Genomic DNA, 26758 nt, shown 5'->3' with positions numbered 1-26758 from the left:
AAATGTTATTTTGGTATTTGAGCAAGTAGAAGCATAAATTTCTACATATAAGGCAATAAAATGGGGTAACATCTCTCTGTGGAAAGCCTTGAAAGTTATTTGCGTTTCTTTCCTACTTCTTTTTCTCTCTACTTTTGCTAAATTAACGCATCACAAAAGACACTTTTCAGAGTTAACGCTATTACTGCTGACCACAAGGTGTCACTGTTACATTAAAATATCTAATTTGCCAGTTAATTTCGTTTGAAAATGAATACATTCAGCGGGAAGAAAAGAATTCTTTTCTCCCAAAATATATTGAGATGCAACCAATTTGTGGGCAGACGTGCCACACAAAATAGATCAATACAGCATTCCTTTAACTTATTGCACACATCTTTTCAAATTGCTACTGACATATTTATTATAAGCAAAGCTAGCAATGACATCTAGAGTTAAACTTCCCTAACACTTGCCATCATAAGGCCCTACTTTCAGTTGTTTATTACTTTGTCAGCCTTTAACTGCTGGAACTTATGTTTTCTAAACCTTGTCTCTGCCTCGGGCTGGATTGTTTTGAAAGTTTTAGTGAAAAATGGGCTTGGCTACTTCCGAGAACAAGTTCTGGGGAAGAAAAAATATTTTGTTATGCTAATATTCAATAACTTTAACATGAATTTCTTGGAGATGCTCTTGTAGTTTTGCACTCTCATATTTGGCACAAGAGGGATACTGATCTTAAGAGATCACAGAGTCTGGACTTAGTTACAAGCTTAGGGAAGTTCCACCTCACTGTCAGGACCTAGTCAGTCTGGGGGTTAAAATGCCCAAGGGTCAAGAGACCAGCAGCTGACCATGCTCTTTCCTTCAGCCTCAATAAAAAACTGTGAAGCAGTTTCTCTGAAACTGAGTTTGAAAATCTGTGGGTTTGACTGACAGTGAGTCACCTCCACAAAAATCCTCTCACTGGTGGGCTAAAGCGGTGATATTTGTGTTGAGGACCCAGTTCTTCGGAGAACATTCATGGATGTTTAGGGGGAATCAATCCAATTCAACACGAGACTGGTTCTGAGATTTTGGAAAGCTAATAAAAATCCTGTGCCATAACACGATGAATACTGTGAGGCAGATGTTCACAAACCACTATTTGTATTGCCTATGGAGGCTTATCCTGCTCCTTTTAGGAATAAGTACAATCTTTTATTTACAAAACACCGGGATTTGCTGATGCAGGGCTGTGCACAGCTCGAGCTCTGCTTTGCTAAGGATCCCAAGGCTGCAGGGGGAGCAGGAGGCACACGCCAAGGTCTTGCTGAAACCCATGAAGATGCAATGATCATCAGAACACTGAGCAGCTTTCCAGTCTCCCTTCCTTCCCTCCCCAGGCAACCCAGGGCATTGCCAGATGCTGATGATGATTTGAAGTAAGTAGTTACTGCCCCGGATGCTCTTCAGCGGAAATTTGCTGCTCTCAAGCAAACCTCTGAGGATTTAACAGTTTGCGTACGTGCTATGTCGTGAAATAACCCAATCTATAAATGCGAAATATTTGTTCTATAGATATAAGTTTGGACACAGTCAGAACAGTAATTAAATATACAGAGCAGAGAAAATAATAATCTTGGGATCTGGAGGGAAAGGGAGAACCAGAGAGAAAAGGCAAAGGGCAGTTTTGGGGTAGGCTGGGAGAGAACCGTCTAGTCCAGAGGAGCAAAAACTGTGCCAGGTTGCCTGTGCCCTACATGTAGCCAGTTGACAACCAGGTTTTTCTCACATGCTACATACCAGTGCAAATGAATAAAAACAAAATCGAAATATAAACAAAGGGCTTTGAATGTACAGAGAAGACAAAATGATTACTTAACTTGATGGTAAAGTTACTGAGGGTAGCTTTGGGCAGGGGAAATTTTGCTGGGACTGGAGAAAGCATGTTTGGAACTGCCGACAGTGAAGGTCCAGTGAAGAAAGAAAAGAAAAAAAATCCACTCACTACCATTGAAGGCTCACAGAAGATAAGCTAAGTAGACATGTACCCACTAAAATAAATGGCTGAATTATCTTATTGGCTGAATTATGGGACATCAGCTGAGAATGGGTTGAATGAAGTATGGAACAGGTAAAAATAATTTTTTGGAATTTAGGCTGCAGAGAGAGCACTTCACTGTGAGCTACAACACTGAAAAGTGCTACTATGGAGAAGCAGGGAAGGACACTGGTCTAGTATTTGAAGTGCACGTGACAAATGTGGAACATGTGAATCTATCAATGAAAATGGCAAATCTGACCCAACCATCACAGTATTTGAAAAGGCTCTTTTTTCCTCCATCCAGAGAACACATAACCTAGTTGATATATTTTACATACCGCTTTTATTGGTATATATACCTTCGGAAGAAACTACAAATTCTTTCAGTCTTGTTTTTCTGTCCTGGTTAGCTTCTACATTCATTATCACTCCATATTAGATTTAAGGTTGACCAAAAATAATTTGTACAGTTAATTTTGTTAAATAAAGCCTGCACTTTTTATTCAGACATAACTACTATTTCAAATCTCTCTTAATTCTATTTGCAGAATCCCCTGAGTGAAACAACACTTTATTCTACTTTAGTATGTAGGATATAAGGAGGTTTGGAGATTCTGTTACCCAACATTCATTGACAAAACATACTCAGCATAAAGAAAAGTGGAATTCCAGGACATATGGTAAACTACCCTTAGAAAACACCTCCTGGCATTGATTACATCATCTGGATTACACAGGTGCACATCCATCTTCTCCCATATATGGAAAATAAGAACTGCATCCTCCATTCAAATGCTTTTAACTTATTTACAGCTAGACCTGGAGACAATATTTATCATCACAAAGTATAAAGCCAAATGTCCTTTTTCTTCAGGAGCACCAAAGATTAACAGATTAGAATGTTTTCCACATGTCCACTTTACTGTCAAGAGAATATTAAAGAAGTTTTCCAGCTTCCGCAGCTCAGCCAGATGTCAATGGATCCCACAGTGAAGCAAAATTGGCAGAGTAGCCTTCTCATGACCCCGGCATTGTTTTATCAAGGATCAGTTTAAAAGTATAAAGGGCCATTTCTTGCTGAGATCTGTAATGTTTTTCAGCCCTTTTCCCCTGCAATTACACAAAAGTGCTGACTTTGTTGAACTACTGATATGCAGTAGTATTTCTTATGACTTCTCTCACACTGTGCTGTAATTGCTGTTTATGTTGGCACAAGAAAAGTACCACATTTTGTTTCCACTGTACATTTCCGGACTCTGGTTTCAGTAACATCAGTGTAGGATATTGTACTGGGCATATGTTTTGTTGTGTAAACATTAACTGGTAATTTACCCTGCCAATCTCCACAGTATGGCCTCTAATTACCAGAGACTGAGGGGCTTCAGATGGACATTTCACAAAATATTTACAGCAGCTATACTGCTTCTTTTTTTTTCTTCACTGGTGTTTGTGTTTAGAAAATCACTGCAAGGGAAAAAAAATACACCACCATCAAATGGCATTGTAACAAAACCCCAAACCAAACCGAAATGTATTCATTCCTGTACACCTCATTTTCTAGAGGAACTAAAGAGTAGTTTACCCAAAGAATTAAGGAAAAATCATGGCAATATTGCAGTAAACATGATGATGTAATAAAGTACCAGGTATTTCTGTTTGCTTGCAATTTGATTATTCCCTTTACATCTTTTTTTTAACAAGAAAAAAAGTATATTACTTCTATTGGTACTTTTTTGCTTAAAATTCATTCTCACTAAATAGCCCGTGAACTTGCAAATGGCTATGCATATCCTTATTTGATTCAAGACTCAGACAAATGTATTTAACAAATGGGACCACTAAGGTCTTGTTGGAAAATTTAGCATCTACAGCAAAGATTCAGAACCAAGGAACAACCTCCCCTTAAGAGCTACGGAATATATGTTTTAGTCATTCATCTGTATAATTTCAAGAAAGTAGAACTTTACATTTGTGTAAAAATATAAAGTCTTAAGTAAAATTCCAGGATGGGATTCCACAGTAACATGAGCAAAGAAGGTACAATGAAATAGGGCATCTTTTTGGACACCCTAGGCAGAGTGAATCTTTATTTCAAATAAAATTTTCATCACAGTGTTCATTACAATGCAAGAAACTTTTTAAAAAAGTGTGACAATTTCTCATCTTCTACTGTTCCACTGTAACTGGATCAGTTTTGTAATGCTCATCACATTACAATACCTTATCACGTTATACTGCCTCCTTAAGAATTCTCCCTTCCAATATATTGACTAATTAAGTGGAAGCATTAAGGTGGGGAGCACAGAATGTAAACTGTCTTGCAAATATTTTTCCCTTATTCTAATTGAAGTTCCTTTTTAAGAAAAAACATTTGCAATTGCTTGTCCAATGTATCTGCCAATAGTAAAGCCAGAACACTTTTGTTTAAAAAGGCATTCAACTTAGTACCTTATCTTTTGCTATATATGCACATTATATTGCCTTGCTAAATCTACTATTATTTTGTTCACTTGTTTTATTCTTTAGAGGAAAAGATACTACTTCAAATTAAAAATTCTTACCTATTGTTGCAACTCTCAGTGCAAGCAAAATTTAACTGTTATGAACATTGATGAGGGAAAAAAATCTTTCTTTCTCTAAGTGTTTATGCATTTGAAAGGACTTTGCTAAGCAAATCACATCATTTGTCTCTGGCAATCTGTTACCATATAGCACTCGAAATAAGCACCAAAAGCAAAAAATTAAATAAACAAGCAAACATGCAAGCTGGCAAAATTCTGGAGTATATAAAACTATCATTCACTTATGTTTTAAAATTATAAAATGTTTTTATTTCCGAATGCCTGGCTGTTTCAATCTGTAGTGCAATATCTCAAAAGGGAAAAAAAAAGATAAATTACATAATTTGACTCAGGAGACTGGTTCACTGTTGCTTCTGCACAACACAGAAAGAAAAAATGATTGTCATACTTTCAGTACTACATCAGTGTTGGTTTCTATCTTAGCTGAAGAGTCATCTTTAACTTATTCCACTTATGCAAATGCTCACTTGTTCTCATACAGCTACAGGGATACACCCAACACACTCATTTGGAGTGAGTTCAGAGCTTCAGTCTATCTCGTCATAGCATCTCCAGATTTTCTGGTGTTTAATTTACTGTAGGAAACATCCTAAGAGCTTGTTTAAAGCCACCTGATGTATCTCAGCAATAGGAAGTAACTCTTCCTCCTTCATTGTTTGCTGGATGGTAACAAAATTCCTTCCAGGAGCTGTAAATATGCAAGAATGGCCAGAGGTTTAGTTCCACCCCCTCAGCACAGCTGTCTGTAGAGCTGTCCAGAAAGGAAGGAAGCCTCATCCTGTAAACACTGCACTTCCCTACTGGAGACCCTGGGATTTGTGATCTCCCAAGTCTGTTCCTGCCATGGCAAACTCCTCTGACTCTTGCTTAGGTCTGAAATTCAGGTTCCATGCAATATCCTCTTTTTCATACAAAAACTAGAATAGACACACACATAATGAAAGGTCATGAAAAGAAACAATAATTTTAAGTGGGAACCACTGTAGTAGTTCTGTCCTTATTTTACACTTGTTATTAAACTTGAAGAAAAACTACTTTAGGGTAAAAAGGGAGAGGGAGTCATTCCCATCAAGGAGAAAAATAAACATATCTAAAAGTCATTTCTCTTCTTCTAGTTGATGTATACAGAGTCACAGCCTGATTAAAGTGCAATATGACTACAGGGACAATTTCTAAAAAACAAGTCAAGCAACTCTTATAGAAATAATTTATTTTCAAAATACTATATAAGTTGAACAAGGAATTAAATTCTGAATAAAAACCCGGTTTTAAGGTACTTAATTGTATCCTCACCAGATTTTGAAATTTTTCTTTGACAATTAATTTTAAAATTATGTTGAAATATTGTATGTTATTTCTGTCACTGCTCCATATACCTTTTTAGTGTGCAGCATGTAAGCTCAAATCCCCAGGGACACCAGTAGCACATTCAGAACTGACCACAGCCTCTGAAATCTCAGCTCCAGGGACATCCTCACTACAAATGCCACTAGAAAGGACAGCAAAAGTCTCTCTTTTGTGATGTTAATGCACAGGAAGTTGTGCTCTTTTGTGGCTATATATATATATATATATATATATATATATGACTAAGGAACTAAATGTCATCAGGACTGGAATTCAATTGTCCCCTTTGTGTAACTCTTGCGACAATCCCTGGCACAGCTTTGGCCTGGGCCAGGCAGTGCTCCACCAAGCAATTTCTGGCACAGTCTAGGAACTAGCACCATCATCCACAGTTGGCAGTTTGGAAGTCCCGACATTTTTTTGGAGGGTAAGAATCTGATTTTCTGGATGCAATCTTTTCATAGCAACTGGCCATAGTGCCAGAGAGGCCAGGAGATACTAAGCCTGGCAACGCTGTAAAGGAGTGATACAGCAGCTGCAGGAGTGCAAATCCTGTTCAGACACACAGCCTCTTGTCTAAAATTACCATGACAGCTGATGAGACAGAAATTGAGGAAGAAATGCATGCTGTGGGAGGGGTGCTGAGAAGAGAGAATGGGGTGGGCTTGCAAGTATGGAGCAGCTCTGAGATGAGCCAGTTGTATAGGATACTTAATTGTGGAAATCCCATTTGATTTGTTGTGGAAGTTGAAAGATGTGGGAGAGACAAGCAAGACACCATAAAACTAAAAGGGGCAGGTAACAGCTGTGGAGAACTAGCTTGTCTTTCTGTGAATGAGAGATTGCTTAGGTGATGCTGCATAAGGCAGAAGAAACAATCTTCAGACCAGTGAAAATTCTTCATTTTCCAGTCATCTTGATAATCTAGATTTTTATTTTTAAGAATTGAATCAACAACTGTTGTAAAATAACAGTTATCAGTTCAATTTCTGATTGCTACAGGCAGTCATCTCATTAAACCTACAGCCAGTCACTATCGATCATGTAAAAAAAAAAAAACACCTACCTTTTTTATACATGCAATCCAGTTGAGGCACAATAGAAATATGCATGGGGAATTTGACACTGGTGTGCCCTTACCATTTTTTTAATGCATGCTACAGATCAGTGACTTCAGTTTTCCAGTGCTATATTTTCACAGCTTCTAAAAGTACTAAATATTTATTTTAAATTTGGCTTAGCATTTTGAAAACTATTTTATACTAATTTGTTCTATAAACACCTGAAACCCTTTTTTTGAAAAGCCTTCTTACATTTCCAGCATTTGGAAGTGATTTGTTTCTAGTCCAAAAAAAATTAATGTCTGTCTCTAACAGAAAGAGCTGGATTACTGCCCAGTCCACTTCAGAACTGGATGATGCTGACTCTTAGCCATTTAAATAGTCAAGTTAAACAAGACACAGTTGGGATGATAAAAGGAGGTCTGTAAAAAGACTATTGCTCTGGCCATGTGGACCTACAACTATCAAACAATGACTAGGAAAATAGTGAAAGAGAAAAAAAATTAACATAAGTGCCTAGGAAAACATTAGGATTAAGTGAATGCAGGAGCACAGTATCTGTTCACATCATTCTCTCTTCTTGCCAGTGAGTTGCCAGCACAATATTTACTCTGCTTGAGAACTGACAGAGGCAAAGAATGGCAAAAAGGCCTTACAAAAGAGAATGAAGCAGAGACACTAACAGTCTGTATGTAGTATTACCCTAAAAAGCACCTATAATCTGCTGATTTTGTATCTAAATTATATTCTATGCTATTTTGTGTGAGCCTTGTTTACAAGCACTAATTTTCAAGCCTCTTATTATCTGGAAAAAGGTGAAATAACACAGAGTTGTCTTCTCATATTCTACTAATACTTATTCCTTTACCTTTTACAAACTATAGTCCCTGATATGACAACTAGACAACTAAAGATGCAGTAGAATCTGGTTTTTTTTTTGCATGGAAAGAAGTGCATTCACAAGAGGAAAAAGATGCACAGTAATGAAAGCAATACTTGAATGTATTTTAGGTCCTGATCAACCAAATCAGTATGGCCTTAATAGTGCTAGATTTAATCAATCAGAAAATGATCCATTTTCCATGAAGCTTGACTTGAAATGTACCACTGAAGAATCAAATGTGCAAATGAACACCACTTACAGGATGGGGAACTCGGAAATTAAAGCATTTAAGGTGTGATTAGGAAAGCTTCAATAAAACGACATTCCAACAAAAAAGCAGAAGCATGCAAGAAGGACACAAGCACAGAAAAAGAGCAAACAATATCTGGGCCAAATTATTTTTTTTATAAATCTACAGCTTCAATACTATTTGTACAGAAATGATCTTTGGTTTTTAAAAGCAACTTTGGTTTTAAAACCACTTCAGATTTTATTTCAATAGTTGTTCCAATGATTTCTCTATTTGTATTGCATTTAGACCTAGAGTGATAAATACGTATGAATTCAATGAGATATAAAGAAAGATGTGTAGATTTGCATGTGGAAATCAATGTTTAAATATGTTTCAAAAGACAGCTGAGGTTTGACTGTAAGCCAAAGGGAAGTTTGTCTACTGTTCCAAGTCAGCTCTAGTGAGGTAATTTGAAGATGAGAATAATCTATACCTGATGAAGGATCTCTTTGTCTGATTAGTATCTTGAAAGAGGTTTAGACTTCAGGTTTTTGGTTCAGTAACTAGGGCTGAAAGCTTCTGAAATTCAATCATTATATTAGAGGCAGCTAGAACAATGTAGATTTTTATTATTTGTTAATCCTTTATAATATATGAAGTTTCATTTAAAATAAAAGCCAAAATCCACAAACCCATACATATAGGCTACCTATCAGTATATGCATGTAAACAAATTTTTGCTCACTCTCACTGCTATTTCAGTATCCAATAACAAATACATTGTCCTTCCTATCCTAAAATGTTCAAAAAATAAGAATCTTGAACTAAGTCTACCATTTAATTTTTTCCCCCTAATAATAGTGTAGCAGTTGTAGTAATAGCAGTGATTAATTTGTGAACTATCAAGCTATCAAGTTTTTCTGAAACAGGGATAGAGGTCAAAAATTTTCAGTTCCTCAGAAATTGCATACTATGCACATTCTGCAAAAAGCAGCAGAAAGTAATAAAAATACAGTTACTACTTCTTCTGTACTGATCTGAGGAAAGAGCAAAAACTGGGCTGCTAAATCTTTTGTACTGATCTAAGAAAAGAAGCAGGAGTTGTGCTGCCTGTTCATTTGCTTGTTGTATTATTTTGCTGATATTACCAGTAAAACCAGTACCTATAAAAAGACCAAAAAAAAAGAGAAAATACTAGAAAGCATTGGTCAGATTTTTAGCATGAACACCTATGTTTTTATTTTCTTCCCATATGTAGGTCTGATTTATTCATTTGTGCAGTATGTTTTTTCACTTACAAAAGTAACTAGCTGACTGCTCATAGTAACAATATTATTTGATAAAATGCAAGTGTGTTGCTACTTTACCAAAGCAGACACTGTCTTTTAAGTTTTCTTCCCAGGAAGAAAATGTCTACCTTGCAGCCTGGTAAATTTTCACAATTGACCTGCCATTTTCCTACTAACTTATCTGCTTTCAAATAGAGTCTTATTCACCTGTCATGTTAGCTTTCAATATTAAACAATTCTACTCACTTTCTTTCCTAATATCACATACTCCTTCATGTCTGCTTTTTAATTACTACCTTTAGCTAAGTGCTATGTCATTTTCATGAGAAGGGGGAATAAAAGGAAACAGAAACAAAAAGCAAACTGACATTGTCTAAAGAATTTTGTGTTACTGCCAACAGCTCTTTTAGTTTGCTGACAAGTAATTCAAAAGCACTGTTTACACTTCAAACCCAGAAAATACCTAGGATAAATTAGTTCCTACAGAAACCCAAAGGCAGAAAGCTATAGGAAGACCCTTATTTTAAAGGACAGGCATGTTGTAATAGTCTCTCGCTTTACTTAAAATTATATGTATTCCTGTACTCTTATGTTTGATCCCAAACTTTTTCTTTTGAATGTTTTAGAATATTACACAGATTTCCACTTACAAATTCTGCCAGATATCCTGTTTTTCACAATTTTTCACAAATGTAAAATTTGAAAACCCTAATTTCTACACTTTAGAACAATTGCCCTTAACATGAGCATCATGGTATTGCAAATTATTCATTTAATCAGGAAAACCCAGGACCCACAGGCCCACTGATCCACAACCACAGGCCTAGGATCCACAACCATACTGATGGTGCTTTCCAGCTTGAAAAAATTCTGTTTCCTAATTCTATTTGTTTCCTGCCATTTAGCCAACTTTCCACTTATTATATGCCTCCACGCCTTAATATTAACTTCCAGTACAGGACACTATAAATTGTTTTCTGAAAAATCAAAGCATGTATATCCTTTGTCTTCCTTGGCAGTGACTGCCTCAAAGAATTCCAGCAAAATACTGAAGCATGACCAGCCCTTCCTGAATTCTGTACAGCTATTCTCAGTCAAGCTGTGTTTTCTAATATTTCCCAATCTGACCCCTGAAATTAGTTTCTGGAGATCTCTTCAAAGTCTTCTGCAGCTTCCTGGCATATATTTGTAAACAGCAGAGAAAAGCAAACTTGTCAGGTTTGCTGAAATCTTTCCATTTCTATGCTCTCCTCAAAATAAGAATGCAAAAACATTAACATTTTTTCAATATCCTAAAAAATGTGCATGCTTCATATAGCAAGTCTTTCCCACCTTCACATTGTACTACATAATGACCTCAGAGTGCCAGGCTGCGCAGGTGAAAAGAAGTGGAGAGTTACAGGGCTCAGATAATTTGACTGGGCATGTATGTATTTTGATCACTTGCCCACTCATGTAACTTAGCTTTTTTAATCTCAAAATTACATTCTATACAAAGCTTAAAATCTATTCTGTTTTTAAATTTCAATTTCAAAAATAAATTTTAAATCTTCATAAAAACTATTTGTACTTGTACTCTCAAATTTGGATTTTGCAGTCTGAACCTTGAAAGTTTAATTAGAGGCTTGCTAAATTCTTTCTGGTATTAAATTGGGGATTTTATTTCAAAATTCCTGCTTTCTGGAAAAAGAACTAATAAAAAGTGGTTTCATTTGGCATGTAATCAATCTCATTCATTTCACTGTGTCCAATAAGGTGGAAATGATTACACAATGTGGTAAAAATCCTTGGTCCTTGTCTTGTTTTCTTTAAGTTTGTATTTGATCCCAGTAGTGTAGGGATCAGTTCATATTAATGAATTATGATAGTGATTTGAATTTGATAAAGTTCTATGGGACTACCATGAGATTGTTTCATTTATTGAGGTATCACAGCCAGCCAAAACTCCTCTTTGCCTCGTAGTGTATTCTTTCTCATGTTTGGATATGTGCTATGAAGAAAGACAAACCTATTTCTGTCAAGTACACAAGCTTTAAAGGAAAAGATTTCTGTAACACTTCCATTAAAAACTTTCCCTTTCTTACCCATTCTGTACACACAACAAGAGTCAACTGTCAAGGAAACTCGAATCGTCTTAGATCAATGGTCTACCTTACCAGGGCCTCTGCAGAAGTTTCCTGAGCCATCTTTTTACCCTTCCTTGGAGGTCTGTAATAATTTCCTATAAATGTTTTACTACTTCTTTTAGCTACATTTTGTTTGTCACATTAGCTAACCCACATATGTAATTTTACTCAGAATACCATAATCTCTAACTAGATCTCCACATCACTTCCCATCTTCTGAATTTATCTCTTTGGTCAATTTATACTCTGGTATTTTTATATTAAACCATTTAACTAAGAGCCAGTCATGTTTCTACTTTAAATGTTTACTGGTTTGTTTTCAAGCATAACTTCATGTTCCTCACATTTTTACACAGATTCTCTTCATAAAAGAAAGTTAACTTCATTTTTCTAGGCAATGCTTTCTATTTGTATTACTCACTTTAGCAATGCAAAAAATTACTTACTCTTTAAAGATGGCTAATCTCTCTCCCATCTTTCACTACCTATCCTTTTGCTAAAACAACACACATAAAACTGAATACTAAAATTGCAAGACTACTGCCCTGCTAATTTCTTATACAGATACAGCCTGTCAGTTCTAGATGACTTTGGATCAGCCCCAACCAGAAGAAAATATTCTGGGTAGTATAATCCTGCATGGAACAATGTGATCTTTATAAAAAATCACTTACTGAATCACCAGCACCTCTTTCCACTCCTAGGAGATCTCCCATTGAAGCAATGCCTGAATTAGTGCAGAGTGATTTGTGGCTTTCCAGCTGTCATTCATTAATTCTTAGGAAATACAATATACAATACAATAGTACTCAGCTTGAGGTTGTATTTTGCAATGTCTTAGGAAGAGTGTAATTTGTTTGCTGAATGTTCTTTAAACTTGTTTTCGAACAATCACTGTAGCCTATTGTTTGTATAACCCTCCAAATACATTTCAGTCTTGATGAAATATTGTGTCGGTCACACAGACCCATAAAGGGGGAAGGGTAAGGAATTGTGTCTGTGGAGAGTTTGGGCTATGAAACAGCAGCTGAGTTGAAAACAAGGGGTTTTACTTCAGTGCTTTGCTATTCCTGTACTCTTTGGAAGAAAGTACAGGAAAGCCTGACAGCAAGGGGTAGAAGTGACCTGGGCACTCTGATCCACTGGCTTTGGCACTTCACAGCATGGCTGACCTGTAAAAGGTCCTGGTTTAGAAGGAGTATTGCTTAACTATAATTCACTGAGTAGCTGCTTTGTTTTGACCTGAGACAAGAGAGGATGTTGTGAGGTGCAGACCACATTGGAGGATCCAAGAGCCTGGGGATCTACCTTGAGAATGAGCCAAGGAGCAGCTTACACAAAGCCAGTCAGAGAGACTGTGTAATGCCTGCTTCATCAAGGACTTTTGGCAAAATCTGTGACAAGTTCAGCTCAGCCAAAACCACTGCACACCTTTAGACATGCACTGTAGGAGAACTTGAGCACAGAGGGAAGTTTTCTTCTGGGTCTCAGGCACCCCTGGCTTCCCAGAAATCTGAGAAGTTGCATAGGGGTTTCCTTTTAGGTCTTTTGCTCTTTGAATTACATGTTAATTATCCTAAACTGCATATTAGTTACCTAAGAGCTTTTTTCCCTGTAAGTCTTACAAAGTGATTTCAGCAGTAAATAAAAAAGACCGAAGCAAGAGGTAAACTTGAGACAAAATCACAACAAATACTCGGGGTTAAAAAAGCAGCCATTGTTCAGTGTTTAGTAGGCACCATGACAGCAATTATGCTAAGGAAGGATTTGAAAAAACAGTGCTTCAAGTACTTTATGGCCAACTCCTCCCATGCTCAGGGTTTTCATGCTTTTAGCTATTGCATCTGCAACTGAAGCTAAATGTGAAATTAGCAATTTATTTATCCCATGGTACATACACACACAATTGCAACAGTAAAACTGAGCAAGGGTGAGTGCTGTGAGTAAAAGTTAGAACCGTTTTTACAAGATTTTGTCCTTCACTATCTAATCAACACCTGTGGATTTCCATATTGAAACTTTCTTTGTTCCTTCTTGTGGCTTATATCACTAAGACTGGTAACACAACTGCTGTTATATCTAAACAACATAATATGAGCTCGGCCAAAATAACTAAGGACAAAGAAAAGTTTCACCTTCAAAATGGTTGCCTGAATACAAGGAAGAGAAGATGCCATTAAGTATAAAATAGAACAATAAAGGCCTACAATTTGTAAACAGCTTTTGATTCTGTAACATTCAGTGAAAATGGTCTCCTTATGAATACATGTGCACATTAAGGTTTTTTCAAGATTATATCTTTACAAAGGACTACATTAGAACCTGTAGTCTCTTTCTTGCATTATGTCCTATCTGAAAAATATATCAACATAAGAAAAAAAATCTCTTATGAAAATTAACTATTTCTGATTATTTAGCCACAGATATGAAAGCTGATTAAATAAAAGTTGTTGCTAATCTTACTTGGAAAATATAACTGATTTAAAAAAAAGAATAATGAAGGCATGTCAACAGCAGTAAAATTATCTAGACAATTCTGTGTACATAATTACCAATAATCCGAAATCAAGATGTAATTGTGCATTATTCCATTTTTTATTTAGACACCTTTGTGAAATAGAAATTTTAGTTTAGTGGACCACAAACATACAGCTGTTTCTAAGAAAAGTGGAATCTGAAATAGCAGAAAAAATGTATTTTATGTCCCTCTTTCATCAATGGAATGTAGTTTCCACTGTTTCTTAGTGATTTTGTATGAAATTGAAGGTAATAAATAGACAAGGATTGACATTTTCTGGTAAAAGCAACCGGAGTAATACCTACTGACAAGCTGATGTGAGAGCAATACTTTCTGAAAGTTTAGTGAGTGCCTTTTCCTCTTCCAATGATCTTTTTAAGAGCAGCATTTTTTAAAATTGCACATTTGAATTAAACTAAGACTATTACTATTGCATATATAAAAAGAGAAACTGAGTTACCTGTATGGCTGTGAGGATATTGGCTAACGCCTGGCCATACGTGTCATGACAGTGAACAGCAAGAGCGCTCAGAGGAATTTCTTTCATAACAGCTTCCAACATTTTTTTCATACTTCCAGGAGTCCCCACACCAATTGTGTCTCCCAGAGAGATTTCATAACAGCCCATACTGTACAGGCGCTTAGATACCTGATTAGAAATAGAAAAACATGAAGAGGTCAAGATAAAAGAATATAACATAGCGTCAAAAATATACATTTAAAAATACATACTTCTGTACAGGTTTCAGGTTTTGACCCACTGAGGTGGATCTATCACACACCTTCTATTATTCTTGAAAATTCTCATCCGAGAAGATCTCATAGATCCTCTTATTTTAAATTTATAGTTCTGCTTCTGTACGTGGAATAACCAACCAAGCCAAATGAATCAAAAATTTGCTTTTGACTCTCCCACAGAATCCAAGTAAGCAAAATTTTAACACTACAAATTTTCTGTCAAGCTCTTTCCCAACATTTTTCTCTCTCTGGAGAGAGAAAATGTTTAGTTTTCTTTGTGTATTTTTCAGCTGTTTAGTTTTCTTTGTGTATTTTTCAGCTTATAAGCTGTGCAGGGTAAAGACCTGCCATTTTGTTTGCTTATTACATGAACCCAAGCACATGGCCAAACTAAGACAATAAATAATTAACAAGAAGCCTGATTTTGCTTTCTCTTGGCGCTTAAAAAATCAGTGAAAACTGAAGTTTTAACATGTTGCAGTCAATATTATTTCGCTATATTAATTTTGTTTGCTTTTCATGAAATCAAACACTAAAATACTAACAAAGCAAAACTGCAACTTAATTAACATTCTAGTCTTTAAGTTTTAAAAATTTTCTTAATACCAAACAAAATCGTATACAAATAGATCTTACTTATGTAAGTAGAACCCTAAATATTTCTTTGAGGAGTTTTTTGCACGAGTAAAAGAACTGAGGCCTGGCTTCATAATTTTTGTATAAAGAGAAACATACATTCAGAAGCACAAAATCGTGTTTTCACTGACAATATTGCTTTGGAAATTGAATTCAGGATCTTTCCATCTTATTTTTGTTGAATTTATTTGGAAACATTTCACCTTACTTTCAGCCACTGAAAATGTTTGTCCCCTTTAGGATTCCCCATTGTGTATTAATGACCCCAAAAGACCACTCCACTGGAACAGAATCCCAGTCTAGATTTTTAGAAATGAAAAAATACAACTCTTTTCCAAGACATCTTCAGTTGCACTGCACTGTGCTGTTAAAGCAATTCAAGGACTGCATCAGTGGGATTGCTGTGAATATGTCTGAGGAAGCTGACAAAGTGCTGCACCAGCAGTCTTGGAAGTGGTGGATTAATATTGCTGTTCACTTAATTCAAAGAACAGCTGAAAAAGAACTTCACATTGTCTGAATTGCCCTGCTTAAGGCTTGGAAGTGCTATGACTATTGCAAATGTAGTAAAACCGTGCTTTAAAGTCAGACTCACTGGTTCATATCAACACAAATTCAATATACATTTTAAGAAGGGGACAATCACCAGATTGCAAAAGGGATTCTATCACATGGCATATTTTTATATCATCAACACATGGCAGGCATTTTAACTAGAATACCACTGTAAGAAAGAACACAATCATCTGCAGTCAGGGGTAGATTACATCCAGCTACTCCCCAAACCTCAGCTTTTCTTTAAGATCAGGGTAAAGGAAGCAGATGGCTTTTTTTTTCTCCTGTTCTTTCTAATTCATGATTCTAAGTTTTTCTAGATGAGCGTTTCAGTAATAACTGAGACTATATAAACTGCTAGAAATCATATTGCATTCACTTCTTTTCCATGTTGAGTCCTTAGGTCTTTCAGCCTTCTGAAAACAAAGTTCTGAAAGATGAAAGAAGAGAGGATGAAACTCTGCTAACGAGTTCATCATCACCACTGATGTCAGGATTTAACCTTAAAGTGACTCTTACAAAGAGATCTATACTTATTTTCAAGAAGAAGGTGCATGCTTGGAAGCTGAATGGGTGTGTTTCAAACTGAATTTTCTACTTTACCATAGCAGGTGGCAGCCCATTAGTTATGTCTTTGTAAGTTTTCAACCTGGATTTTTGGGAGGAGGGTGTGGGAGAAGAGAACACACTGTTTTGTCAGTGTAATTAGGATGTGATTATGAGCTTGCAGCTTTGTTGACTGAATGGCATTGTGTTCTGCACCACTGAGCAGTTTTACTATGCATGAGTCTTGTGCTACTAGTCCCCTTGGGAAAACTGCCCTGACACCAAGCATTGATCAAAGGAGCTCTTCTGTGCAAGGTAGTTAAAAACCAAGCCTGTTGACGAAAGAAGCCTGTTTGAGGAACACAATAAGTAATGTCATCACTGCTCTAACTTAAGCTAACTAACCTTCACATATTAGAACAAATTAATTTAGAAATACTGATTACCTTTCAAATTAGCTACTTTTTTTCAAAGATGTGAGTATGTGTGGCTGCTGTGGGAGAAGTATTATCCCAAGTTCTGGAATGTATACTAGAAGAAGATACAGGAGAAGAGGACCTGAAAACCACCCATGCAGAACATAATATATTAGACAAATGTGGACTAGCTGCTAGGGCTACAAAGTAAAAGATAATTGTTTGGATATTCTGCTAGATCAACAAAAATAAGTGATTAAGTGTAACAGAGAAGACGAGTCTATCCCTAGGTGGAAGGCCAGTGTGTTCTGCCTTCAGCCTCTTGAATTCTCTCTCCGCTTTCTTTTTTAACGTCCATTTCAGCTTTCATACCCTCTTTGCCTTCCTACAAAATTTTACACTTGTGTTTCACTCACCTCCCTGCTGGGAAAAAAAGGCTGCATTAAGACATCTTCTTCCTTATCCTTTATCCTAAAGGGGAAAAGGGGGCAGGAAGGGTGGGTGCAACTTACTCAGTCATGGCAGTAGAGCAATTTAAGAAATCATATTGGGGCTGAGTTTTGGCTCATGTATCAATCACATGACACTCACCAGAAGCACATTGTATCAGAGGCTCTACCAGCTGACAGCACAGTATGCTTATTCCAGTATAAAATGGATTTAAAAGAAAAAGGTTATGCTGGGAACCATCCTGGACAACACAGTCTACTGACATATGTGCTAGAGTCTATTTCCTTAAGCATTTCCTACTTACTTTGTAGAGGAAATAGAACATTTTTTTTTTTCATGACTGATATCAACCAAAATACACTATTTTTCTCACATTTGGCTGCACATGGTTGAGTGAGGTTATGCACTCAGTTTTAGCATTAGATATATTTTGTCCTTGTTTTCCTTAATTTTTATCCACTTAAGATCTTTTTATGATTAAGCAGAGAACATGACTTATAGACATTTTAAAATGTATTTTTGATTCATTAAAAAGACAAGCCAGAAGTTTACTCTTACTTCTGCCACTTTAGCTGGTGTGATGTTTCCTTCATATGGGCATCCCAGTGCACACGACACATACCTATAATAGAAAGAACACACAATGATACTTCTGTTTTATATGTATATATCTACCAAATGCATGTATTCATCCGTGTGACACTTAAAAATGGGTTAAATATAATTTTTAAGACAGTCAATGCAGAACAAAGACTTGAATGAAAAGTTAAAATTACATCAGAAGAAAATAGCAGGTTTGTTAATTTTCCTTTTAAATCACAGAATGGAGATTTACAGCTTTATTTACACCCAATGTATGTCACAGGGTGTAAAGGACTGACAATGAAGCCAAGTTGATGATGCTGCAGGAGACTTCATTTTTCTTGGTATTTCCTTATGAAGTTGCAAGAGCCAGCTCAAGTTTTGCCTTGCCTAGCCCACAGAAGGTATTCAGAGGAAGATACCACTTTCTTCCTTGTACTAGCTACTCAGATCAGAGAAAGCAATACATGGATGCAAACAACTTTTAACAACCCCACCATCTCATAAGTCATCAGAACTGTGGTGGATGAGGTAGTTTCCACCCTCTATCTCTGTATTGGCATCTCTGTCCCATTGCCCCAGAAGAATCATAGCTCCATTGCAAACTGTAATTTAGGTAGGCCTTGGGATAAGAAGAAATTGAGAAGCCAAACCATGTCCCTCAGCAGCTACTGGTTCCATAAAGCACAGAAATTGAAAGCCACAACCAAACTTCCATTGTTCAGCCCTAATGCTCTTTTAGCATAAGATTTGGTTTAAATTTCCCCTTTTTAATGACAATTAAGAGCCATGAAATTCTAATTAAACTTCTAATTATTTATCTTAAATTTATTAGGAATACAATTAAACTAACCAGAAACAGCCAGTCAAAATCAAAAGTGAGACTCTAAAAAGATTTACAACAGATTCAGAGGCAGGCAGAGTCCCAGTGGGAGGTTGCTTAATTGCTTTATAGAAGAACAAGAGCCTTCATCGATCTCCTGTCATTCCCTTTTGCTCAACACTGAAGGATATAATGTAAAATTATACACTGTATAATGCAAAAGGGATTGAACAGATGCCAGTTCGCATGTAGTCAAGGTTTGCAGGGTGAAGGTTGTATTGTTTCTTTGCAGTTGAGGGAGGAAGTGGTTGATAGAATGTGAAATCAGGATCAGTGACAGGCAAAAACAAATTGTGAAAAAAAGTCCGTATTTTAATGCATAGAACATATTACATCCCTTATATGAAAGGATGATCTTGGCACACTGGAAATAGCAGCAAGAGTGAAACAAACCTTGAATCTAAACAGAACTTGATTAGCCTTGACAAAGAAATGGAAATTAATTTTGTTTCCATGAAAGTGGTTGGGTCCATTACATCTTGCTCATAATTTTAGTCCAGATGCCTACTAGGCATGATTTCAATTATCAGTATGTCATTATGAAAACCAGCTTTTTTGAAACTTGGCCACAGAATTCATTAGGTATCAGCCCCAATTATAGATGCCACTGTTTAAATTTCAAAATTATGAATTTTCTTATCTACATTAAAGTCAAAAAAGTAGCTACTGTAAACAGTTAAACACTGCCCCAATTTTCAGTGACACATAACTCAAAAGCAATTCAGGATAATTTCCTTATTATTTTTTTATGCATACAAAGTTTTTCAAATTAAACTAAGCATGAAAAATTTCAGACCCAAAGGATTGCTTTTTACATAATACTACAGTGCCTAGAGCTAGTGAATACATACACTTACTGAAATTATTTTCAAAATTAGCCACATCACTTTTTAATGAAGTGATCAAGAACAGTCCTAAATACTAAGTAAATGCAAAACATACAGTACATATGTGCACATGCTCCCTTTATTTACATATATCTTTACAGGTTTCTAATGGCTACATATGTCAGATCAAGAAGACATGCATTTGGTAGTGATAATGTGGCATGAATGACATCTGGAATGGAGTAGGGCAAACAAAAGCAAAAGCAGACCAAAAGGTATCTAGAGAACAAGGGAATACTCCCTGTGGTTCACACCAGCGAGCAGATTGCCTGAGCTCACATAATTCAGCTGGGCCTGCTGGGGTATGAAAGTATGTGGTGACCTGAGAAATCTGCCTACTACAATACACAAATCTGTTTGAGATTATGAACTCTCCGCATACTTACACCATTGCGACTAGACTTACATTTTAAACAAGGAAAATATGATAGATATATCTGGGCATGTAATATTCAATATTAAACTGGAGAAAATAAGGATCACTGAAAGAATTTGACAGGAAAAGAACTTCCTATCAGAGAGACAACAAAGTCCTGTGGACAGTGAAAGAACAATTCTTCAGTAGAGTTCATCAAGAATGATCTTGGCAGAATTTTATCTAACATTTTCATTTAATGAATTGGAATAAAAAGTAGAAACGTGGTGATAACGTTAAATTATTTGGCACTGTCAATAAAAAACAAACAAAAGCACTGAGATTCCACTGAGAACAGACAGAAGCAATAGAAAAGAGACTCAGTGGATGGTAATGACAAAGAAAATGAAATGCTCAAAATGAGGAATGCGCTCCAGACATATATCAGGATAAGCATTTTTAATAGAGGATCTTGCCGTATTCTTACTGGAAATAAGAGATAAAATTTGAGCCATTTGTAGAAAAGTTCATACAAGCTGGAGCATATGCAGAAGAAAATTACCAAAACAGAGCCATGGAGAGAAACAGACAATAAAAATTTAAGGAATAGTCTGGTCAACTGCAGCAAACACTACTGACAAGTCAAGAAGAATGAGGAAAGACTACTGTTTCTGAGATCTTGTCATCAGGGAGTTTGGTGAGAGCTGTTGCAGTTGCAAGCAAGGAACAGAAGCCAAAGTGTAGGAGTTATAGGAGGGAATCACAGAAGAGGGTCCCCAGACAGTAATTATAAACAGCGCCTTCAATGAGTTTAGGAATAAAGAAGAGATAGGCGATGAGATACGATATGAAGAACCAAGTAGGGTCAAAGGTGCAAGTTTTAAGAGGCAAATGCTTGCTTATATTGCAAGTGGAAAAGAGCCAGAGGACAGAGAGAAGTTAAGAAAGAGAATAAAGGAGGGAAGAAATAGGAGGAAGAACAGAACATGGGGTCACTGGGGCAAGTGGAAGGGGTACAGGCAAAGCAGACAAGAAACTTCTGCTGCTCTGACAGTAAAGAAGAAAGGATCAGAGGAGGGGAGAGAGAAGAGAGTGACAGAAAGAAAAGGATACTGTATCTATTTTTCTTAGCAGAAAAAGCAAGATCCTACATGAAGAAAAGCAGCAGAGGAAAAAAGAAGAGTTTGAGCAATAAGTTGCAGAAGCAACTGGGATTTAATTTGGGAATTCAACTAAGTTGGAAAATACAGCTGTTTTCTAAAAAGATAGCAGGACTGAAAGAAAAAAATACAGTGTAATGAAAAAGACTATCCTAATCTCAGGATATTCACCAGAGACACTCCACAGTATGAGAGCAGACGCAAACTGGGAGTTCAGAAAGCAGATTCTGCAATGGAAGTGTTTAATTCTAAGTATGTGCTTAAATCTCTGCTGAATCAAGGCCAGATGTAGCTTAACTACATCTTCAGCATGCCTAAAGAAAAGAGCCCATTAAACCAGAGGTGGAAAGAAGGACCTGCAAGCGAACATATCTATACAGCTGCTTTAGAAACATATGGGTATATGAATGTTTTGCTCACTCAGGTTTTGTGAAATCAGAATTTCTCCCTTTAATAAAAAGTGATAAAAAGAAGTTTTCTACTTGTTTCACCTGGCAGAGTTTACCCAGTCTCTTGCCTGTTCTACAGATTCACTGCAGATGAGGATCATTTGGTCTCTACTGAATTGTTTTCATGCATATAAAAATAAAAAAATAGACAACTTACTGCATAATATTTTGCACAAAATGCTGAACAGCCTCTGGGGATGAAGAGAGAGAAGGAAGAGGAAGAGAGTTTTCAATTTCTTCCAGTAAGGCGAAACCAAATTGCAATGTTCCAGAAATGGTATAGACTGTATAAGGTCCCCACAATCAAGGTCACTAGGAATGGTGATAATCACCACACCAGCCATGCCTATGAAGAGAGAATATAAAACCTCAATCAGGGTAAATGAGCAAACTTTTCTTAACTAAAGGGTGTTAAAAGGAAATGAATCCAAGCAGAAACTGAAACTCCATGTTGTAATCAGCCCTTTGTCAGCTTGTTTCAGCAAGAGTTCCAGAAGCCAGATCCACAGCTGCTACCCACAGCTGGAAGCATGGAGCCTCCTGAGAAGCCAGTTGCAGACTCAGATGCTGCTGTTTCCTGTTTATTATTATAGTGTAAGTTTGCATATAATTTACCATGTTCACTGCAGATGTATTTATTTTTACTGGATGTTTGTGCTAAAATGTATATGCATCTCATTTGGTGAATTCATAATATCGCAGTTGATATATTCTGTCTCTGTGCAAAGCAAGCCATTAGTTGAAAACAGGTAATCCTTACAAGGAAGAGAAGACAGCAACTAGAAACAGAATCTCCAAACCAAGCCCAAAATGTGTAAATAAGGCCAGGATTTTTTCCCACATTTGACTTTAAAAAGAAAAAAAAAAAAAAGAAAGAACCTCTCCATGTATTTAGTACCCAATAACAAGTAATATATATGCTATTCACAGTGAATACTATAGTAAAAAATATTTGTTACTATTTTTAGAATGCCTAAAAAACACTGTTAAATTGTGAACTATGTTCTAGAAAATAACTACTTCTCTAAAAACATAACCAAACAGCTCCAATAATGAAGGGCCACTTTACCATTTGATTTTTTAATAACTACCTCAAGTTATCCATGGAGTAATACATAACATACTAGCAAAGATATTGTATTGTAACCTCATAATTTCATACTGACATTTCAAGTCTGACTTATTCCCTTTAAGAAGAAACAGGCAAGAAATGTATCCCTCCTTTTTTCTTTTTTTTAAACAGCTTTTCTGGCCCAGTAATAATATTTTCTCTCTGCAGGTACAAAAACAACAGGTAAAAGTTGACATAGCGTTATTCCTAAACCTCCCCCCTTACATAGTGCAATCATCCAGTATGATAGAGTTAGTACAATGGCTCCAACAACCTTTTCTTAAGCTGTTCCCAGTACAGAGAAACGTACCAACTCCCCACATCCCAGCAATCTCTGCCTTCATAAACTTCTCCAAGGGACTGTGACCAGCTGGCTTAATACTGTGTAACCCTGTAGGTTTGTTTACCATTTACATACTAAAATGTGTTGCTTCCAAGTCTGTTAAATGTTCATCTACATTTTGTTGTTCCCATAACCTCAAATACAGGCTCACTTATAGTGACACGAAGGTGTTTAATTGGTTTTACTATCTAGAGAAAGGATAACGGGCATAACTCATCCTATTATCAATATAACTGTGACTGTGCTAAACTACACAGCGTAGTCTTAAAAATGGGCATTTTAAAGCAATGTGAAAAAACACGTGTATTCTAGCCTTAAGTATTCCAGAATACCAGCAAATACAGACACCAGTTCAAGTGTCTGTATTCATAAAACACACACTGCTTTGAATTGTATTGATTTTTGCGAAACTGAATTGTTGGAGTTTATGTTATGGTACTTCTAATTACGTATAAAAAATACAGTATTGTAAGGCCATATAAATATCTTAAGTTGTTTAGAATGAACTGTAACAAAAGAAAACATAACATTGTTGAACCGAATTATAAAGATCAGATGGTCTTGATAATCAGAAGTTTTAGACAATTAACATGTTTCTTTATAAACAAAACAGACATCATTATTAGTTTCTGAAATCGCTTGTTATAAAGTATATTAAAATAGAAATAATGTGTTCTTCCACATTTTTTTTTGCAAATAAATCACCAAGGAATTACATACATTGTAACCTGTAAGCTTTATTATAGCATACTATAAAGATAAAATACTAGTATTGCACACAATAGTTTGTTTGGCATCTATTTGTCACAGAAAAACATATTGCTATACTTCAAGTATATCAACCAGTATTTGAATTCTATACAAACACAGGTGTAAGTCAAATATTGATAAATTTCAAAATGTTTTTATGTACTGTGAACTTCACCATTCCTAAAGACATAGGGCATAAACAAAGGAATTACATACACCAGTTCAGAATTAATGTCTGATTACATAGGCTTTCACGAAGCAGCAGCTTTGTAAGGAAATGCTTCTAGAGTTATTTTACAGCAATCATTTGCATCTGTTTTCACACTGAGTCTCTAAACATTTGCCCAAATGGCCTTAGAAGAGCTATTCACACGAAAAATTTTCAGGTCTGGGACATAAATACAGCTTTCAGTTGCTAATCACAGAGAAGTGTTCTTTTAGTAGAGGAAAAAAATTACAACCTTTAAGGCTTATATCCCCTGTTCATTTTTATTAGGACTAAGACAGTTCTATACAGAACTGAATGTTTCAGAGGGAGATAGTTGGATTTTATTTCATTGCCACAGGACACAAAGTAGGTTGTGAGGTACCATTCGCTGAAAAGGAGGAAATGCAAGTCCTTACTTCCTTACTGTTCTATTGTACCAATTTCAATTAATTCCTGTGTCTTTTTAAATTTTGGAATAAATTAACTTGGAAGAATCTAGTATAATCAGAATTTACTTGACACTTTCTTCATATGTACAATAATGATATATTTAACTTAAAAGACAAACCAAGCGACTACTTGCAATTACCATTTGCCACCAATGTTTATCAATCCTGGCTATTTGACTTAATTTTTAACCACAGTAACTTGTGATATTTTTAATAGTATCTGAATTATGCATTAAAAGATGCAAATTTAAAACCAGCACTATTTTGTGTTACTTCACATGCAAGACATGCATAGTAGTAATTTGGTGACCACACAGTTCACAACTGATTTGGCTCAGTGTCTTCACAGAATGTGTCCAAGTTGTTAATGTAAAGTTTTTATGCATGTACAAAAAAATAAAAATAAAACCTCCTTATGATGCTAATAAATAGTCTAACTTCTAAGACCATATGCAACATTTCAACTCTTCATAAACATTTGAACTAATTTAGTAAACATTCGAAAACTGTGGACTGTGCTACAGTTTTAAATGTGACAGCTGACAGCATAAATTTTCTGGATGATGATGGAGTCAATGTTAGTGCAGCTGTAGTAACAGTAAGACATGCAAAAGCCTAAAGTTTAGTTTCAACTGCTTCAGTGCATTTTTCATAAGATTCAAGGGTTGCCAATGATTTATGCTCACTGCATAAATTTTAAATTGCCAGTAAAAATAGGAAATAAAATTTGAACCTCTTAAAATTATTTTTGGAAGTATTTTTCAACTGCACAAATAAGGGGTTAGGGCAAGGCACTAAATTATCCATTTCCTGCAAATAAATAATGCTTTAAACAATAATAGTGTTTTAGAAAGGAAACAATCTCTGTATTGAAATGAATACAAATACAATTTATGCATATTAATATTTTTATTACTTAAGTAATTATATAAAAATATTTAGCCTACAAAATTTATATTAGAAGCCAAAACGTGTAGTCCTGGGAGCTTGCTTGAGGAAAGGCTGCAGGTTTTGGCCATGGTTCTTTAAATTAGCCAGTCTCTAATAGGGTGATTAAAACCAAAGTCCATAGAGTACAAATCTTTGTCCTTAAAGTCCACAGCTTCATTTTCAGTTACCTTGCAGCACAAAGCCTATTTCTTCTATCTGTTGTAATTTACACAAATTAAAAGGTCCTAATCCTCAGCCTATGCACAGGCTGGGATTCATCTGTTCTTAGTGCTGATATCAACGATAATTACCTACAGCCTATGCCATCTATAGAATGACCAGCATTGGATTTGACCTAAGCTCCTTTAGTCAAAAGGATGGATCATCCAGAGAGTGTTTCATCTTATCCTAAGGCAAGTACTTTAAAAAGCACATACAGTGAACCACAGCTTGAAGGCTGCCTAATTCCCTGTAGGTACTACAAGAAGATTTAGGATGACAAGCTCAGGCTTGTGTGGTCATGCTCAGATCTGCCTCATGTTACATCAAGAGTTGTAAACAATATATAACTACTTACAGTAAATAGAAGCCACACAACAAAATAAAACCTGAAACTAACCTGCTTGCAATTAAATAACAACCAGTCAAACCATGAGCACCTATTCAAAATACTGAATGTCAAGAACAACTTGCCACAAAGCCTTCGCTGTCTCAGCATTTAGAGAATTTTGCATGGAATGGGATACCAAAATCCCATTTATTTTATCTGTCACTAAAAGTAGCTTCTTTAGCAACAGCTAAATATGGGATTATAGATCATAGGCCTTATTAGTTAATTTGGTTTTGATTGCTTTATTTCCAGGAAAAAGTCACCTTGGTTGCGCTGAATATTTCTGTGAAATCTCATTTCAAGTTTTTACTTTCTGATTATCTTTTCACAACTTTTTTCATTGAGGAAAAGAAGCCCAGTGTTTTATCTCATTAAATACAATGTAAAACTTCAGAAGTCTACTACATGTACTGCAATTTTTGGGAGGTAATGAACTACTTTCTCTCAAGTACTAATGAAATCCCTACAGTAGTGCAAGCTTTTGTTGGCTGTTACTACCAGAGAAGATCATGGTTTAGTTTTCTAGAATTAAGTTGGAAATGACAGTCTGATCCATAATCTCTCTCCTTACAAGCAGCTGAAATGTTGTAAACAGATTTACTCACTTCCTGGATTTGCCATTCAAAATTGATGCTTCTTCTTTATGTGTATTTTTTC

At 35.9% G+C, this 26758-nt stretch overlaps 1 protein-coding gene across 4 annotated transcripts in view; it reads right to left on the bottom strand.

Annotated features, from left to right (window-relative positions):
* The window catches only part of HMGCLL1 (3-hydroxymethyl-3-methylglutaryl-CoA lyase like 1), a 72223-nt gene that overhangs the window by 10066 nt on the left and 35399 nt on the right, over window positions 1-26758 (bottom strand). For 3 of the 4 annotated variants that reach the window (XM_032683898.1, XM_032683899.1, XM_032683901.1), the window contains exons 6-7: window positions 17943-18006; window positions 14504-14692 (exon numbers count right to left, since the gene is read on the bottom strand). In XM_032683898.1, coding sequence (XP_032539789.1) covers window positions 14504-14692; window positions 17943-18006 — 253 coding nt within the window. Of the gene's footprint in view, window positions 1-12650; window positions 12698-14503; window positions 14693-17942; window positions 18007-26758 lie in introns of all 4 variants that reach the window. The other variant, XM_032683900.1, reaches the window with a different exon arrangement.

This window comes from Chiroxiphia lanceolata, chromosome 3 (genome assembly GCF_009829145.1).
Source record: "Chiroxiphia lanceolata isolate bChiLan1 chromosome 3, bChiLan1.pri, whole genome shotgun sequence".
In the NCBI taxonomy this organism is placed as follows: Eukaryota; Metazoa; Chordata; class Aves; order Passeriformes; family Pipridae; genus Chiroxiphia; species Chiroxiphia lanceolata.
The sequence above is the reverse complement of the archived record's forward strand: the minus strand, read 5'-3'. Positions and strand labels throughout refer to the sequence as shown.